Source organism: Falco punctatus, assembly GCF_963210335.1.
Source record: "Falco punctatus genome assembly, chromosome: 9".
NCBI classification, from domain to species: Eukaryota; Metazoa; Chordata; class Aves; order Falconiformes; family Falconidae; genus Falco; species Falco punctatus.
The window spans coordinates 18,315,723-18,335,831 of NC_137589.1; the positions used below are offsets into that span (position 1 = coordinate 18,315,723).

Here is a 20,109-nt window from a genome sequence, read left to right on the forward strand (position 1 = left end):
GTCTGGATCAGCTTTTCAAATGCAAGTTTCAACATATACTCCTGCTAGACATCTGTTAATATGTTATGTCTGTGATGCTTGCAACAGAAAAGTTAGATTAGATTCTGCCTAAGATTACAAGACACATTTACAGCAACGTCAGTGAAACAGTGACTATGTGCTTATATGTTACTTGGAATATTCAAGAGTGAATTCTGCATCTCCCTTGGAGAATGTGAATGAATTAACAAACCCAACACAAATTGTGTATTACAACAGATAATGCTAGCGCCACTAGACTACGTAATTTCATGTTTTCTTACTGAAGAAACTAATGAATAACAGTAGCAAAAATAATGCTGCATACTGAAGTATATTTGTTTGGTATTTCTCTCATTCTATCTATTAGTTTTTGTAGATCATGTAACAAAACTGAATGCCTAAACCATACAACCAATAAAAATAAGAATTTACTTCAGAAAACACTATATGGCTAAAACTTTCCATTCTGTGTCCCAAAGAACAGATCTGGGGACCAGTTTCAGGTACAGAATCGAAATGCTTGAATGCTGGGGAAGCTCTGTCCTACTCAAATCAGTTTTCTTTTGACCTCTCTCCCCTTACATTGTCTCAGCCTCTTAAAGGCATCCAAATATCTCTGACTTTAAGGTCTTAAAATAAGATTATGTACAGCAAGTAGCATGCTTTATTAACTGAACACCTGTACGTTTGGAGGCTCTCCAGCTTTTGGCAGCAGACCTTATTACATCTCTTTTAACTCAGAGTTTAGTTCAGGCTTGTATCTCAAGGTTTTAATGACTTTTTAAGATATTGTTGAGCAGTATCTAGGACTTAACACTGCAGTGCTATTTTAGTTGAGGCTTTCTTTAGAATATTTTCAGTGATTTGAGCTGTAGAAAGATCTCTCTGTCTTGGGAACACCACAACTTCATAGCTAAGTGCTAGAATTAAAGTAGCACTCTGCAAGTGATACCATTCTTCCATAATCCCTTTTTGATCACTGCTCATCTTCAAAAGTTATCATATGAAAGTGCTTAAACCTGCTCCTGTATATAGTACCTGCAACATCCCATCTGCTCTTTTACTTGCAGTTTGCACAAAGAACACTGGAGGTCCCTGTAGTATTGCTCAAGTGACAGTTTTCTCTAACGAGAGACAGGCGCCGAATTTTTCAAGATTCCATTCAATGTAATTGGTTAAATATAACACTTAGTGTGTCATTTACACAAGTCAGACAAATTTAATGATTTATTAAGTTTTAATGAAATTGCACATTTAACTCACGTCCTAGATTCACGTGAATACAAAATAAAGCCAACTATCATTTAAAAAAAAAAAAAAAAGTTGTTTCTTCTTAGTCCTGCTAGGAAATAAAGGCTCCTAAATTCAAAATATAAAAAGTTAGACATTGCAAATTGTGAGACAAAAGGAACACTGAGTCTGTTCCCAGGTTTCAGTGGCTCAGGATACTGCATGGATGTTTTAGATGTGTCTTTACAAGTCTGTGTTCAAGTTTGCAAATCTGTGTTCAACCTGATAAAAAGCCTATGGGCCTGGAATGGTTCAGCTATATAGTTTCACCTTCCAAGGAAGACCTGCTGGAGAACAACTGAATTTAAGTGTTCCCTCGAGCTCTGATCCAAACCCTGACACCTCAGGGGTCTTAGAAATACATTAACTATTCCTACATAGCTATCAGGCACCCAGGGATTTCCAGGTGCACAATTCATAAGTGATCCATGTGTCTTTGTGTCACCACACAAAACTGTGCTCAACTATGCAGTGCTCCAAAGGACATTGTCTTGCCATTTGTGGGCTCAGACTGGTAATCTTTGTTTTGGCATCCAGTAAGTCTGGTTTAAAGAACCAGCTTGGATTTGCTAATAGGGAGCGAAGGCATTTTCATTGAATCCAAGGGCTGATACGATCTGAGCCCAACATCTATAACCACCTCTCTCTTTCTTCCAAGTAGAGAACAAACTTCGTTTGTTACTGAGACCACACTGTAATTTATTTTTGCTGTGTCTTGTTTGGGTTTTCTGCATTTTGCATGGCTTCAGAATATAATTGCCTTTCCAGCCTAATTTTCAGTAGATTTAAAACACATGTCTTGACAAGGAGGTCAAATGCAAACTCCAAAACATGATTCCATGATTTAGTATTGACGCCAATTAACTTAATTCCTGAGATGCCGGAATTGTGCTATTATAGTCTGGGGCAGCTAACAGAACAGAGATCAAATAGCATAGCACAGACACTAATGATACCATTCACATTGACTTTGCTTACTATCAAACCCATGTAAAACAGTAACAAACATACAGATTCTCCATTTTCCTCTTGAATTCTCTTTTTATGCAGCTCAAAACCTCTCTGTAGATTTAGTTTTCCACATTTTCTCAGCTTACAGAAGATTTATATTTTAAAAAGCTATCAAAAAATCTTAACTGTATTTAACATTTCAGTCAAGAAAAGGAGTATTTAAAAAAGACCCTGCTTCAATGAAGTACAGGAAAAAATTGTCTAGAGATCTCAGAAACCACTGTACTACGTACTACTTCAGTAGAATGAAATGCAAGAATCACTTCTGTAGTCTAAAACCAAAACCATTTTGATTTAGACTTTAAGAACATTTTAAATGTATTACTCCCAGTAATATAACAGAATATTTTTTTTGCATGTTTCTCCAATCAGAGTAACAAAACAAAGCATCTGGAAAAGTAGGTAAGGCATATTTTATATTTCATATAGATAAGGGGGATTTTTCCCCTTTTACAAAATGTCCTTAATAAATGGGCAAAATTCAGAATGTAGAGCATTTAAAATTTTCCTGTGAATGTTTTCTGGGTAAAATAACTTTGTGCAAATAACATAAAAGACTCCGGTGGTAACATGCCATTTGTTGCACAGATCTCTAGGTCATTAAAAAACTTTTAACTGGCAAAAGGCCTTCATTCATGACCAGAATAAATGTCTAAGTTGCTGCCCTTTACTCACCCTAGAAATGTCATTTATTCAGAAGGCAAAGATTTTGTGTGATCATCCAGGATTTACAAATATGCAGCAGTTCACTCAAAGCTTCAAATTGCCTGCTAGGTGACTGGAAATCTCAGTCCTATCCATCATGCATGTGCTGTGTGGCAAATATGCGTAAGAAGCAAGTGAAGACCAGTATATAGCACATATGCATACATTTTTGTAGAAGGAGGGGAAAAAATCAACTGCTGTGGTTCAATCCCTTCAGGAACAGTTAGAACAAATGCTCTTACTTGAAGGGGTATTACCAAATCTGAACTTTGATGTGTTGTTCTTTTGGTTTTCTTTGGATTTGAATAGTAAAAATGTTCTTGCATTTCATAAGATCTTCCTAAAACAAATTACTTGTATGGATTTCAAGTAGTCTGTTTTCTGTAAAGGAAATAAATCTGCAGCAGATCCATTAGTGTAGAAGTAAACAGCTCTGTTCCTTCTCCTCAAATCAATTAAAGAGGAAGAAAGAAAAAAAAAAAAGCTTGGTATTAAAAGCCCCAACAAGTCTTTTCTGGAATTTACACCTGAGAAATACTTGTTTGTCCACAAGCAAACATGATCTCTGACTGTCTCCACTTCTGCATCTGCTCTTTAAGAAGTTCCCCCCGGCTATAACCTGGTATACTGAAGGCACTACTTTTCCTCACCCTGCTCTTCACACATTTGCTATTTACATTATCATGAAAATTTGGTATAATCTTGCTTTTCATCTTCCTGTATATGAAACCAGGTACACTATGGGATAAAGACAGCATCTTATCAGATGTAATGCAGCTTATGAGAACCTTACCCAAACACACAAAACTACATGGACATCAGCAAAACAGACCAAATCACCTTGGGTGTAAGCACATTAAACAGGCAACAATTTAAAGGAAGATTATTATGACACTAAACTACTGAGTGAGATAGGGGGATACAGAGTAGGATAATAAGGACCATTTCATATGGACCTTATTTATATGTTAAGGAGCATCTAACTGTTTTTGAATGTTCCTCTATCTAAGCCACAGCAAATAGCACAAGCATAAACTCTAAATGAAGTTTGATTTTATTTTTGTAATATATCCACAGTAACACAAAAAGACACTCAGATAATATAAACAGTAGCATTGAACCCTATGCAGTTAAGTGCAAGAAAAAAGAATTACTAACATCTATCAAGTTTTCTGTATTGATCCAACCTTTTACCGTCTACTTCAGAGGGATGATTACAGGGCTGCTACACATAGCTAAGGGATCAGCCCTGTTTCTACAAGTGGTCCGTCAACACTGTTGCTATTGTTTCCCATAGAAACTAATGAGAAGTTCTCTATTGGTTTTCGTACTGCAGAACTGAGCAGTCAGAGGTGCCTGACAATGACCACAAACTAACTTCCCAACTACTAATGAGCAATTAAAGGTAAGGATTTTTTAAGAGCTGTACTAACTTAAGTATTTATTAAATTCTCTTTACCATTTAAGTACGACAAAATAACTGACTTCTTTGACTATTACAGAAATTCCTCATGCTTCCTAATGTCTGTCTGTCCTCTGCACTCCCCAGGTCAGGTTCCAGGGAAAAAGTTTTAAGAGACTTATTTCATTAAGCCTATTTTAAGGTCTTTATTAATCCGGCAATGTTTTTTGTTGCTGGTAACAGTTAAAGAGTAATTGAGAGTGCTTCTTGATCAGTAACTCATAAAAACCTGGGAGGGGGAAGCACAGTCATCACCATCATTCCAGGTGTTAACAAAAAAAAAAAAAGTAACAAAAGCTGTGACGATAGGAGGGAAAATAGGGTACAATCCCTAGCATAAGCCCTGCAATAAGTGAAAAGAAAAACTTAAATTTTTAACCATTGTAGCATATGAAGTCGTTAGATTTAATTTCCATTTACTACTGCTGACACATCTAACTATTGCTAGATGAAAAAATAGCTACAGTGAATTAAATTACATGTAAAAGTCACACGATAGAGAACTTTTCTAACAGTTGAGAGAAGAGTTAGTAAAGCGGGGGGGGGGGGGGCACGAGGGTACCCCCCAGGGCCGCGCGCGACGCCGCCGGGCTCCCGCCAGCTCCGGTTGTGGCCGCGCCTCCCCCGCGGCCCGCACCGCCGTCACGTTTCGGGATGGAAACACCCAGGCGGGTGTAAATTGACATTTATTTTTGCTGAGCTGAACAGCTGCACGGGAAATTTATTAAGTTACCACCTGCACTGGGACGGGCGCGGCGACCGGCCGCCTCCCCAGCTGCCAGAGCCGCTGTTCACAGCAGCCAAAACAAAGCCGCTGCGCGAGAGGCAGCGCTTCTAGCTACAGCCCGCAGCCTCACGGCACTCGGCACCGTCGCGCCGAGCCGCGGTACCGAGCGCAGCCCGGCAGCGCCAGCCCCGGGGCCCGCTGGGCACGGCAGCAGCAGCGTGGCGGGCCCAGCGGCCGTGGCCGAGCGCGCAGGGGGCGCGGCGGCGCCCATTGGCCCCTCGCGCGGCCGAGGGCGGGAACTTCCGCCGCCAGAGGGACGGGTAAGAGTATCAGCGCGGGCAGATTGCTACCAGCAGCAGCGATGGCCGAGTGGTTAAGGCGTTGGACTTGAAATCCAATGGGGTCTCCCCGCGCAGGTTCGAACCCTGCTCGCTGCGGCCCGGTGCGGCTTACTTTTTTTTTTTTTCTCCTCCCAAACTTTTCCTACTGTTCAGAATGTTCAGGTTTTACTCTTGGTGTCTCGTCTCATTATTAAGGGTGCCTCTGCAGCAACCAGCGGGATTATCTAGTATTTATCCTATTGCAACTCATTAGGCCGTGCCTACACACTCCTGCCCTGCTGCTGCCAAGAAACAAAAGTACAAAAGCAGCAATAGGTCCCAGGTCAAGTTTCCAACATTGCATCTAAAACACTCGTGATAAACTTGGTGGAGGTGGGAAAGGGGCACACTGAGGTTAGCGTTCTTTCCAAAGCCCACCTTCTAGGCCCTCTGTAGACATGACAGGCACTGCCCCAGCACAGAGCTCAGGAGTAATCCAAAGCATTCCACACAGTGTCCTATTTGCCCAAAGGGCTGTTGTCCTGCCTGCATGTCCTACAACTGATACAAAATAAAGTCTCGTCAGCAGCAGGGTACTCTATATTGAATGCATTTGCTCCATCAAACTTTCCCTTTCAGGAAGGAAGCTGGTTGGATTACTCCTGGACCTCCAGTACAGACCCCTAGATCATCTGTTCCTGTCCTTTATGGCCTTCTGCACAGACATGAAGCGTATACACACTATCTGGCAACAAGGGGGGAAAACCCCACATAAGTTATTATGCAACTAATAACCAGGAAAAGCATAAGACCAAGGCACTTCCCCCTGCACACACACATCCCCTCTTCCTGACCGGCCTTGCACCACTCGGCTGTCAATTGCCTCATATGTGTGTCCCCAGCATTCATGAAGAGATTAAAAGTTTGCAAATTCAGGTAAGAGAAGGCTGGAAATAAGAAAAAGGATATTTCCACAGAGGCCAAAATACACTAGAGTAGGAACAACCACTTTTCATTCCTATCTTTCTGAAAGACAGGTGACAACCCTCCCCACACACAAGCAAACCCATTCTTTCTAGCATCATATCTTATTAGCGCAACTCAATTTGATGAGAAAATGGAGGCAGGGGAAGAGGAAACATTAAAATATCTCTGCTCAGAACAAAATAAAGGGGTCAAAACCAATTGTTCAAGCTGGCAGCAAAATGAACGTTTCAAAGTGCTCCCTAACATGGCTTCCAGGGATTTCAGGTTTAGTGCTTGTTTCTGTCAGGGCACATGCAAATCTTAGAGGTTACACTTCAGAGGGAATCTTGAACTGGTAAATAACTGACAGTGGCACTGTGTAATACGTGACCATAACACTAGGCATTTCTCTTAAGTTCTCACATGTGAAGGTACGTGCCAAGGGATACTGGAATCAGACATCTTATCAGATGTTGCAGAAGACACAATTTTTAAATTCAGGAGTACTGACTTAAGCATCCTTTGCTAAAGTGCAGTATACATGCTACTTTCACCTTAGCATATTTCTGTTCTAACAGCAACTTAAAGTGGTGTGCTTAGGGCAGTACAACATGTAAGTCACTCTGAAAAATATCAAAATATTTAGTGAATGTGCATATTTCAGATAAATTAAAAAATCTAACTTCTCCACATACAAAGCTTGATTTTGTTTAATCAGGAATTTGAAGACTTTTTTTGTTCTTTTAGAACTCGAAGATCCCACCCACCCCTGTAATCCAGAACAGATGAGGAAAAACTCTATTTTGTGTAATGCAGCTTTGGGTAGCACTCCAAATAAATAAAACCACAGTATCAAAAGAGTCAAAATACTAAACACAGTGTGCAAGCTTCGCACCAAGTCCTTCTTTTCCAGTGCATCACTGAAGCAGCTGTCAGGTCTTTTACTGACCATTTTAAGTGTCTTATTTCTAAAATACAGGGTTCAGTGCTTTAGTAGATCTGATGACAAAGCACCAATCCAATAAAGATTTTTTAGGAATTCTTCAACTTCAAGATGTCCTTTTCACTGGGATCTTGCTGGGATTGGAAAAGTCAAGTGATCAACACCAAAATATGTGGTTATTTTAAATTTTATATTGAAAAATAAGAGGCCAGTCTGTCAGAAAAGCAACAAGTCTCCTCTGTCTAAGGAAGTATTTGTATTTGGTAAACATTTTCTCCTCGAAAGTGATTGTCCTTAAAATTTGCAGTTGAAAAATAAAAGAGCAGCAGTGAACACCCAAGTTATTTCCCACCCTCACCCTTCAGCAAGATTTATGAAAATGTTCCCACCAAGGCTCTAAAGGGGAAGAACCATATGGTTTTAATTGCAGGGGCAGGGGGGGTTGTAACTTTTTTGTAATTACAGAAGAAAGTAAGGACGGACTGCCAAACAGCCCACTAAAGCTACACACACACATCAGTGGCACTAGCGGCTTCATTGCTTTCCTCCTGAGTTCTATCGCTTCTCATCTCCATTTTGTAGCAAAGAGTTAAAGCGCTACTGTTCTGATCTGCTTCCCTTTTCAAACCTCAGCTGTGAGAGTGAGAGCAAGCAAGGCTGTAATGAAGCTGGTGCTGGAGTCCAGACTCCAAGAAGGTACACACAGGCTCAGCAGGGCTCTGCTCCTTATCTCTGCCACTTGGTGCAATTTTCCTCCTGAAGCCTAGTGCAGCCCCACTGCACAGCACCTGCGGGGATCAAGGTGCCTCCAGCCAGCTAAGGAAAGAGATACTGAAGATGTCCAGGCTCCTTTTATCATCAGCTACTCACAGTGAAGCAAGCAGCCTAGTCCTTTGGCAGTGGCAGGCTAAGGATGGACATGGGAATCCTGGAGAACGCTAAGACCCTTTGAAAGGCAGGACTGCAAGCAGCAGAAAGCACCAGAGATGCCCAGGCCCAACCACAGCTGGAACAATCTCTTACCCTCTGGACCTTTCTGCTCATTATTCTGCCCTCCCCCTGTCCCATCGATATCATTCAAAGTTGTTCATGAGAAAGAAGAGGAGCTGACGGTCCTCTGCCCAGCATAAATTTGGGGACTCCAGGGAAATCACCTTTGAGTAAAGGACCAGCTCTGACAATCCTGACAAAGTAAACATAATTTCTGTAAAGACTGATGCCCAAGAGTCAAACTGCATCTCCTTAGAAAAGCAGTCTGCCTTTGGTGCCAGGAGTCCTTCAATATTTTCAAAGAAGCAGTTTTGACAAAGCAACAAGCAAATCATTTTACCCAAAGCACCATGAACCACGCCACACATCAAGACTGGAAACCGTCCAAACACTGGCAGCATGTTTCATTTTCTAGAGGTAACCCCTCTCCCTTACTGCCCCACCAGAAGGGAGCAAGAGCACACCACTGTGGAGATGGAGTAGGGAGGAAAGAACGCTCATTTTCTCCAGCATCCATCACCTGTAACAGGTTATGATATCCATCAGAGACCTAGAATGTGTAAAAGTTCCCAGTCTGTGTTGTGCACCACTGTAATGATTCAGCCACAAGGCCTTCAAAGCTGGGACAAACAGAGCACATGAAGAGCCCCATCTTCATTAACATGGGGGCAGGGGGGAAGAGACTGAGAGTGAAGATGAAAGTACAAACATACCCAGTGCCTACCATCAGGGGAGACGCTTAGCAACTCTTACAACAGCAGGATCAGCGTGTACACCGGGCTGCAATAAAGATACCCAGCATAAGCGAACTGATAAGTATCACCCCACCTGACAGTGACAAAGGCTGGCAGTTTACTGAGTTGCTTTATCTTTTGCTGTGTAATTTCATCAGCTTTACGACAGCCTCACTGCTTACCTTCCCACAGCCTTGTCCCTCATTGCAGGATATGAAAGTATAAGATAGCAATGTGCATGCTCAGGAAATTAAAGCTGCCCAGTATCTCTTTTAATCATCAGGATACTTGCTTCTATTATGAAATATAGCAGCTATCTTTTTGGTTTGGGGTTGTTGGGGTTTTTTTGCTTCCCCTCTCTCACTTAAAAAGAAAAACAAGCATTCAGGAAACAACCTTACCTATCATTCAGCATTACTCAGCCCAAGACTTTAAGTCATATACTGCCTGTATTAACCATCACAACTTTTAACTTTTACATTGTCATGTGGGAAATGCTGGCAAAACAACAAGTTTGTGAAAATCTAGAATGTTCTCAATCTTACATATTCAGCATTTGCACAAGAACAAGCATGACAGCAGTAATTAAACATATATCAATTTTATATAATTCAAGAACCCCCCCGAGCTGTTCAGTTTCATTGTAAACAGCTGGCTAAATAGTTGCTTTGTTTTTGATGTTAAAAAACTGGTCAATACAATTCCAGGGACCTAGAAACTCGGTATTAAACAAGCAGCCCTATTCTCCGTATTTTATCATCAACATCCCCCTACACTCCCATCTGCTGTCTCATAACTTCCAGCTAAAATTGCATCAGTCCTCACAAGTCCAGCAATGTCCAAGTTTAATCAGTACTTTTGACCAGACTCCACAGGACCCAGCCTCACCTCCCAGGCCTGTTTACTTTCATACCAAGCTACGCTAAGCGACTCAGAGCTGGAGCTAACAAAGCCCTCAAGCATGGCAGTGTTCCATGGCTGTGTAATGGGAGCACACACCAGGTCAGACCCCTCAGATACACAGAAGGTTCAGGACACTTTGCTACCTACCTAAACAACTCACAGGAAGAGAAGAAGAAAGGAAATGGGACCTCACCATCCCTTGCAGATAGCTGTTCTCTTCCCCCAACTTAAGATTCACAGACTCTACTTCTAATTTATAGTATCCGGGCTTGTTGCTGCTGCTCCCCACCCCCACAACTGTCCTTTTGCAGCTGTTTCCACTTTGCAAAGAAAGTCCAAGTTCTCTGTTGGCCACTGAAAAACCCTGTATCCCTGACTCTACTGCCTCTTAATCACATCATGCAGACCTTCAGAGATCCACCTTACAGCCCCTGCTCCAATGATTATTTAAGCATGTGAGGTACGTGATGTGCTTACCATGCAGAGGGCAAAGCACCATGTCATTGTGGATGACATCATGCTGGACATTTGCTGGATCTTTTCCTGCTACTGGCAAAAAAAGTCTAAAAATACTATGTATTTAAAAAAAAAAAAGCAGTTTATGCTTGGGGATGGGTCCTGAACAATCTAACATGGACTAATTTGTCAGGTCCTTATTATTTTCTTTTCTACATGAGGAAGATCTGGGCTGCCCATTTATTCCAGTTCACTGTCCTTGCTGGCCAGGTCCCACCTACGATGTCCCAAAAGCAAAACAGGCTGCACAGCTTCCTCTTGCTTGTCTTGCCCCTGGTTTTGCTCTGCTGGGAACAGGTTAATTCAACTCCATTTGACAAATACAGAAAATTGGACCATTTTAAGTTAAACACATACATTTACAGAGAAAAAGTCTGCACTGGTGTATTAGAGCACCAGTTAATGGTCTGTCCCCTTCACTGGGGCAAATACAAATGAGAGTACTGATCTCTATCCGGTATGTTGTAAAGCGCAAGTTTTGCTACCAACTTTCACTGGGCTAAGGATCTCCCAAATACCTGCAATTATTCATCCAGAACAAATAACTAAAGGTGCTTTGCCAAAACAAACCATGTAATATGTGGCTAATAATGACATCATGCCATTTGAATGATACGAAAAATGAGTTTGCTGTTCAAAGGTCTATTGTATACCCACTGCTCGAGGGAAACCAGCCAGGTAGGTGCTGTATCATCCACCCAACTACCTACCCCCTCCCTTCACCTTGACCAGCAAGTGAAATGGGGAGAGGAGGATCTGAGCTGCTGTTTGATTCAAATTACTCTAGCTGGTTGCATTTCCATCTTTTTGCCAGAGACAAAAGTTGCACCCGATTACTTTTGTATCCTTTGCATAAACTAGAGTTTCTTCTGCTGACATTCTTTAGTTCCTCCTTATAAAACAAACTGAAAATCTTTCTTGAGCAAATACCATTATATAAAGGAAAGCAGTATATGCACTAGATGAAAATTTATAATTACATTTAGCAGATATTGCAGAGAATTAATAATCTCTATAATGTTTTCAGCTGCCAAACATGCAAGGGACAAGCACGTAGAATCAAAAGAGCGAGCTTTGGATGAGCAAAAAGATGTGCTGCAAAAATAGCTATTGCTACTGATGCCATCAAGTCTAGGATCAATGTAGCTGTATCAGCAGAACACCAGTACTTCGAGCTGTTATAAACTGGTACAAACACAACCAGCATTAACATGATCAGCCCCTGGAAAGAAAACTGGCACGAGAATAAATTTACTAACGAGGCTAATAAGAAATACGTATTATCAGGGTTCCATTGGTGGGCACTCATGTTACGATTTATAGCAAACAGGAGAAGCATAGTAGGTCAGTCAGCACATCATAGCCCTGCACGGCAGAGCCACACATGTCACTTCAGGGAGAGACAGACGCAGTAACACTGATGCCATGTTAGAGAAGACTGTAGTTCTCCGGTAAGACTTTCCATGGAGGTGCCCAAGATTCATAACTGGAATCGCTTAAGCTTTTACCCACTGAGGGGACAAATAACAAGAAATTCGAAAGGGATGTCTGTGGTGGGTAGAGGATTTAAATATTAAAAATGAAAACAACCCTTTTCTGGATACATGCAGTTTTATTTGTTGCTGATGGAATCACTTGCCTGCACAAAACCACAATGTTGATACCTGACCTATTTAGCCAGGTTTACAGAGAAAAAAGAAAATACAAAATAAACAAGCACAATGTAGGATTTGACAATTCTGTATCAAAATATCAAAACCATTTAACGTGAGATTTTGTACACATGAACGCTGACTGCCCCAATTCTTCATTCCTCACCGTACAAAAACCCGACAGGACCCTGTCCACCAGGCAAGAGCAGGGAGGGAAATTACTATTAAGCCACAGAACAATGCTGGCACAGATGCAAGGGGTATCAGTTGTCCATCAATAAATCTTTAGAAGAAGTAGTCGCTAAACTGGAGAAGTGAAGTTCTGGAACTGCCTTCCAAAGTAAATAGCTGGAGCAAAAAGCATACTTAAAATAGAAAGCAAGTCATTTTTAGGAGTGCTTGACCTTGGATAATAAGAACCTTCTTATTTCATCTATATCCTAAGATCACAATTCTCCAACAAGTTACATTTGTAATAGTATTGTGCATGTGTGCATTGTAAATCACTGCAGTAATGGAGAACTAGAGTACACAGTTTAGAAACAAGCACAGTTTTGTTTGAAGTTCATTGTCATACACTTTTGGAAAATCATCACTGAATAGGATGATATGCTGGAGTCTTAACGTTGACTTTTGGTTCTACTGAGAGTACATTCCTCGTAACATCACAGAATTGAGAAAAATATTCACTACACAGTATTTAAGAATACAATACATAACATGTTAGATAATTTCACAAAATCACTTTAATACTGAAAAAAGCTTTGCTTATTAAAGTTTGCTTATTAAACAAAAAGACCTCGATCTGTAATGCTCAGAGAGTGTGTGGCAACAAATCAGTATTCAGACATTTATTCAAACATTCACATCACAATGAATGAATACAAAATACAAGTAACTGCTGACCAAAAAAATACTGACTTGTCGAACAGATGATTGCACACTCTTGCACATTTTAGATCTCATAGTTTCTGAATTTCCTCAGAAGGTCTGATGGAGCGTCCCCTGACCAGCGGAAACGCAAGTGCCAGTAATTTGCCTCTGAAAATCCTGAGAAAAAGAGAAAGGCAAGTAAATTATTATAAACATGTATAGAACTAAGTTGTCTGAAATAATACCTGATAATCTTCTGCAAAAAAATATTAAGTAAAAATTGGTAATTTCCAGTGCTCTTGACTAGCCAGGACAGCCTCTGTATTATTGGCATTGTTTGAATAAGAACTCAAGCAAACACCAAACTCAAGTTATTTATCAGCTGGGAAGAGTCCAAAGGAGAACAGCAAGAGCATGGCAGCCCAGAAAAGAGGATTTAGAAAGAAAAACTGAACAAATGGCATTTGCTTAATCTGAAGAAGAACAGGTAGAGGGTGACATGATAAATCTTCAAGTATGTGAAAGGCAGCAGTGGGGAGAGAAGGCACTGATGGTCCGTGCACATACAAGGCAGTAAGGGAGTTTTTCAGACCCTGTGCTATGTTTGTATGCTCTATGGGCTGTTAATAATAAAATGTGATCTTCCTGTATCAGGAAGCTGAAACCTATTACCAGACTTAGTGTTAAAATCTCTTATTCAGGCTGAAATAGCTACATGGAGTTGTAATTCTTACGGACCAGCAGACAGGAACTGAAAATATCCTAGCTTAAAAGTGGAATCCAATATAGTACATTTTCCTGGAATAAACCAGAAGTATTATCACCATCCTAACATCAAATGTGAACAATTAATGCATACAGGCCCTGGTAAATAAATACATTCTAATATTCATTAATATAAATATATGCCCACTGGATAAATCAGGCATTTCATGGGTTTGATATTTTTCCCATTGAAATCTCTGGAAATTAAAACTAAAAAAACTTATGAGAAAGAAGATGCCTCCAAAGAAAGCTCACCATTACGAGGAACATAATGATGCTTTCTTTACTTTGAAACTGTACTGTTCTACAAAGCATAAAGTGATGATTTAATTACCAAAAAATAGCATATAGTATAATAAAGTGTAACTTTTAAATATAAACTTTTCAGTTACCCCTCATATAAATTTGTTTGTAGAATTTTCTTACATATTTTCTGCATTCCCACAAATGTTTGGAATTAAATTAGGTTTTCCTACCCTCACCGTTCAACTTCATTTCTTGTTTGATCAAGATAGGAAGAAATGACAGGAATTTAATAATAGTTCTCTGATAACGTAAGTCTAAGATAATGAAACTCCTGAAGGATCAAGCAGAACAGAGGGTGGCCACTGTGGTGAGTAAACCAGGAAATACTAACTGGTCAGATGACAGCTTTTGAAATACACATTTATTCTGGTGCTTGCACTATTCTTTAAAAAAATCTATTCAAATACGGAAGAAGCCTTCCAGTCTCAATTTTTAGTTCTCATTAACTCATCACATGCAAACTGTGCAAAAGTACTGAATGCTGGATAAAAAAAAAAAAAAAAAAGAATACCTAAATACTTAACAGGTTTTTTAAATATTTTTTTTTTAAATTGCTGAAAATAATTGTCTTTTTTGCTTTTTTTCCATCTTGATATAGCAGCAAAACTGAACTTTCTATTTTGGTTTGAGAAGAATACTTTTTTTCTTCTTTGCGCTTTTACTAGCAAACAAGCAAACAAACATGGGGTAGGAAGAAAGGTCTGAAAGCTTCAAAATTAAATAAACACCATAAAACCCAAAACAAAACCCCAACCTAAAACCACATTAAAAAAGCTACCAGTTAAACATATTATTCCAGAGAAGAATTTCTTATGACTAAAAGCCTCCATTTCAGGCCAGCCCCTGGATACTGAAATTTTCTGTAACTGCTGGTTTCACTTACTTGGGGAGTCTGGATTCTTTGAAGACTGTGGTCTCGCATCAGGAATTGCAACATCTCCTTGCTCCCTGCTCCCATCCGACAATCCATCTTCATTGTTTTCAGTCTGTTGGGTCCAAATCTCATTAGTTATGTTGCTGTTATTACTCAAGTCAGGAGCTTCCAGCATTTGGTCCTTCTTACTTTGGACAGCCCAGTGCATTGACTAAAGAAATGCAAAAGCAACAAAGAACAAATTCCTATGCTTTAAAAGATTTTAATTAACCTGTCTTTTCTTTCTTGTATCATAAGATAAGCACATATTAGAGAGAAGCTTGCAGGTCAATAGGATAGGGGAAAGCATGGTTACATACTGCAAATAGCATGTGAGAGGACAGTTTATGTGAGGTGGGGATGAACAACAAAAAGTACAAATGCACCAAGTAATTCTAAAGGTCTTCTGTCCAGTTCCTTCTGTCATGACTTCAGACACCTTAAGAGGGCTTGAGTGACTTAGGAAACATCCATTTTCAAAGCTATCTTTTACTTCAAGATGCCCTTTGAAAGGAAGACAATTTGGAAAGATTTACTATTAGTCTGTAGGGTGACTTCTGTTTGAAACTGAACTAAACTTGATGGGATGCTTCCAGCAAACATCTAAGCTCAGGCATAATGCTTTAGTGGGAGGGGCTCTGAAACCTCTCGTGTGGGCAGAATTGGCAAGGGAAACATTCACCTGCCTTAAAATGTAATATAGACTTGTAACTGTCATTCACCCTAGTAAGGCAGAAAAAAAATAAAACCTAAACGTTATCGAATTAGGATCTACTAGGAACACACTACCAAATTACCTCACTAGCAAAATTAGGAGGAAAACCAACCCTCAGAACATCTGTCTGTCACAAATCACCCCACTAGCCTAGCAGGGTGTCTCCAAAGACCTGTGTGAAAGCCAGAGTTCCAAGGAGCCTATCTTCTAGATTTTTCAGTTAGCTTTTGATTTAATCAGATGACATGAAAACCCAGCTGATAAGCAATATCCCAAAAGAAGACTATATCATACAAAGGTCCTAGCTTTAATCTAACTTTGACAATAAATGAAGGGTTCCTACAAAAGCAAGGTGTGCTGAAGCATTTCAAAACAGTTAAGTTACTTAACGTCATATAGTACACGTAAAAGCAGCAACTTGATAAATTCAATCGAAACCTACTAGCCTAAAACCCTTCTGTGAATGGGCTTCTGTAGCCCTCCAACTTTTCCTGAATTTCCTTAACACGCTTAGTGCAGGAATAACTCTCTACTATTCCCATCCTCAAAACCCACCAGTGCAGCAGAAGCGCTGTAACTCATCCCCTCACTCACTGCGACATTTTCTCTGGCCCAGCCCTACCTCCCCTCCTCCTGAAGGCCCAAACTTAGACCTAACACCCACCGTTTTCACAGAATTGCTCAGGGCCTCCCACTGCTGGAATGGAATGGCAATTTTGCTTCGTCGCCAGTAATCATAACGTGCTCGACTCTCTTCATTAGCAAGAATCTCCTTAGCTTGCTGTAGCTTCTGGAAGTTCTCCACTAGAACACAAACCAAAAAGACACTAAAGCCAATATTCATTTTCACAGAAATTAATCCAGCTGTGAAAGGGGAGCTGCCAACAATGGCTTAGAGCAAACAGAGTAGAGGAAACAGAAGAGCTAAGTGATAAATGTATATGGTTGTTCTGCTTACAGCTTTGCACAGACCTAGCTGGCTTGAGGGTCATAGCACCTTTGGTGGACAACTCATACCCTTTTCAAATGAAGACTAAAATGCTTGCTCATTTGTCTACTGGCTTCAAAAACTCGTACATTTAAGTTCAGAGAAACTTACAAAGTACAGCAGGCAAAAGGCACAAGTCACCCCCTGCAGACAACCTCGACAAGGGAAATCATACTAGAATTTAAGGCTTAGAAGGAACACAGGTCCACAGCAGCAAGGAACTCGGAGCAAAGCACAAGAAGGCATGAGTGGGTGGGTGGGGGAGACAAGCAAAAAGAGGAATCTAAATATAGTTCAAATTAAGTAACTTGTGTGTTTTATTAGGCATGTTTTCTACATATGCTAAAATGTTGTCTTGAATACCAGACTGCATGAATGAGAGCTCTCATTTTCCCCTACAAGTTAATTTTTCATTAAATGGTTACTAAGGATGCAGCTGCATATTACTGTTTGTAGAAGGGTTATAAAGACTTAGATTTTATCTATGTGTCACCTATGTTACCATGATCTATTATTATTGTTATTCATTTATTCCAGTTTACAAATTAGAGAGATTTCTTTTGAAATTAACTAAGCCCAAATGCTAATCAAAACTGATAGCTGTAAATTAAACAGCAGACAACAGCTTGAAGGGGCAGTTCTATTAGGTTTCCTTTTTTCTAGTGTTATTAGTTTTTAACAAATAAAAGGTCTACTTTAATTAGTCTTTATTGAGATTTAAGCTGATGAAATAAAAAATACAAACTTTCACCAGTAAAGTACTGTAAAAAGGTATTTAAAGTAAATAGGGCACGTTCAGGTAAACGGAGCATAAATTATCTCTTCTTGACAAACAAAGCTGCTCCAGCATTTGGCACTTGGCCTCCCTTTTTGAGTTACTTCGTTTCAATTAATTGGGGGCAGAGGGATGGACGGACTTTGGGGCGGTGCAGACAGAACAGGACCATGCACTGGAAGTTTCCCTGCTGCAATATCCAGAATTTTCTGCAAAGTCGATTTCATTGGTTTCACTATTACTTGTGCTGTCATTTAGAATAAATTAAACATTAGTGATCAAGTCATTGTTAATAGGTGATAGATTGTCTCTCAAACACCAAATCTCAGGGGGGTCCTTGTCAAGGAATCTCAAAGTGAAAAACCCCACCTATTACACCTTTTAACACCCACATTCCCCACCATCAACTCTCTTGATTCTAGGCTAGGATGGCACATCAGTAAGGAAAGCCAAGGCCTGCCGAGAGCTCTGCTCAAGGCACCGGAGTGCATGTCTCATTTAACACCTGCTGAGCTCCCAGCTCTGCTCTCTTGAAGGAGGGTGTGGATGAGGTCAAACTCACACAAGTAGGTACGCTATAGTGTTCGGTTTATTCTTGTGTTGTTCAGTTTATAGTTAAACATATACGAGGAATCCAAAGGAAGTTGTGTGCATTAATTAAAATTAGGAGCATATTTAATTATTCTACAACAAATTTTTGGTGGAGACCATAATTATGGTCAGAACAACCTTTATTATATCAACTATTCTGACATCGGTGGGCACTGATTAGAGCTATCTTGCATAGATAGGAAGGGGCAAGATTGTCTCCAAACAACTCAGGGGCTGCTTAGCCATCACAGGTATGATGAACTGCACGCTTTCATCAACGCAAACGTGAGCTGCTGCTCTGCTAACAGATGGCTAAGCAGGTGGTGCTGGCTTCTCTATTTCCAGTCATTAAGTTACATTAAAAGAAACTGAAGTACATTTAATGTGTTCCCGATGGGCTTGTTTCATGGAAGCAAATTAACTCGTTGACGCAAGTATGCTGGCCAACTTCAACAGTCTAGAAAGGGATACACGCCATCAATAATTTCTGGATTAAAAGATGTTCTATCATAGAAAAAAAAATTGAAAGTCCTAGGAAAAAAAATAACTCAAAAAGTGTCTTCCTGCTCTATCACCTAGGAGTGTGCAACTGCTAGAAAAGAATATTAAAGCTTGCTATTTAAAGACAATATGCTCAATACAACATGATAAAATATATTGGGGGGAAAAAAGTATATTTAATAAAGTTTTAAGGCTGAATTTAATAGCTTAGTCATGTTAATATAAGAAAAACAGATTGTTTTTAAACAGGGAAGAGCATAATACCTGTTTGGGGGTTTTCTGGGAAGAATACATACCTGCTTTGGGGTTTCCAGGATGTTTGTCAGGATGACATTCAAGGGCTTTAATCTTAAATTCTGCAATAATTTGTTCAACCTAAATAGAACGTTGAGACTCAAAGTAAGTAAATACACACAGAAAAGATTTTCAAATTTGCTTTTGAAAGGGGTTGGGAGGAACAACAAAGAACGCAGACAGATTTTTTTTTCCTATTCATTTTTACAAGCTTTAGTACAGGCAAAATAGGTAACAACAACCATCTGTCAGTGACACTGCTTATTTAATTTCATTTTCCAGGCACTCATCCTTATTCTTGTTCTTGTGAAGCTCAGTCATCCAATATGGCAATTTGGCTTTAAGAAAAACATGTAAAGATCATATTTGCAAAACCCCTTCCTCACATTTGACCACGTAGGCAAAATGCATCATTTCAGCTGCTCTTCACTTTGTTTAATCAACTCTAAGTTTTAACAAAGTCTCATTGCAGGAAGCAAAGACCTTCTGTACTGCTGAAGATCAATCTGTGGGACTGGGGGGCTTTCTCCATATCCCCCTCACAGGAAATCTGGCCAGTACCACATGACTTTTCCATTTTGGATACACGAAAGCCAGATAACTAGTAGTTCATATTTTTCCTCTCAAGTTAATTTGCTGTGCAAAAAGGTTGGCTTGGCATAGAATAAATTCATAACCAATATTAGAATATTGGCATATATTAGTTTATTACAAGTTCCCACACAGTTTATAGTGCAATAAAGCATTACAACCACTGGAAAAACAAAGGCATATTAACAGTTAAAAAAATACAGGAAACCACTGGAGTGGGCATCAGCTTAGATTTTCCAAATTTTCAGCTTTCACAACAATTTGTTTGCCCTAAGATATCAATTAGCTGCTATTCTTTCCCATGCTAGAAAGGTTGTTTATATGAATTCCTCATCCTTCAAACCCTGATATTTACATACAATTTAAATGATTTATTTCAAAATTAAGGCTCATAAGATTTTTTTCTTTAGAATACAATTCCAGTTCACTGAACTAGCTGGCCAAATTTTGTTGTCATATGCTGGGAAAAATGTGGTCTACAGAGGTATTTTAGGAATTCTACTCTTTTCACTCTTCTCGGTAACTTCTTCCAGAAGGACAGATATACCGTGGTATAT

The 20,109-nt window shown here is 39.8% G+C and overlaps 1 protein-coding gene across 3 annotated transcripts in view; it reads right to left on the minus strand.

The window, feature by feature from the left end:
• Positions 1-12,180: 12,180 nt before the first annotated feature.
• Positions 12,181-20,109, minus strand: part of DNAJC12 (DnaJ heat shock protein family (Hsp40) member C12) — a 40,120-nt gene continuing 32,191 nt past the window's right edge. For all 3 annotated transcript variants that reach the window (XM_080401381.1, XM_080401380.1, XM_080401379.1), the window contains 4 exons: positions 18,964-19,042; positions 16,477-16,616; positions 15,068-15,269; positions 12,181-13,290 (listed from right to left, as the gene is read on the minus strand). In XM_080401381.1, coding sequence (XP_080257507.1) covers positions 13,196-13,290; positions 15,068-15,269; positions 16,477-16,616; positions 18,964-19,042 — 516 coding nt within the window. In that variant the 3' untranslated portion in view covers positions 12,181-13,195. The remainder of the gene's footprint in view (positions 13,291-15,067; positions 15,270-16,476; positions 16,617-18,963; positions 19,043-20,109) is intronic.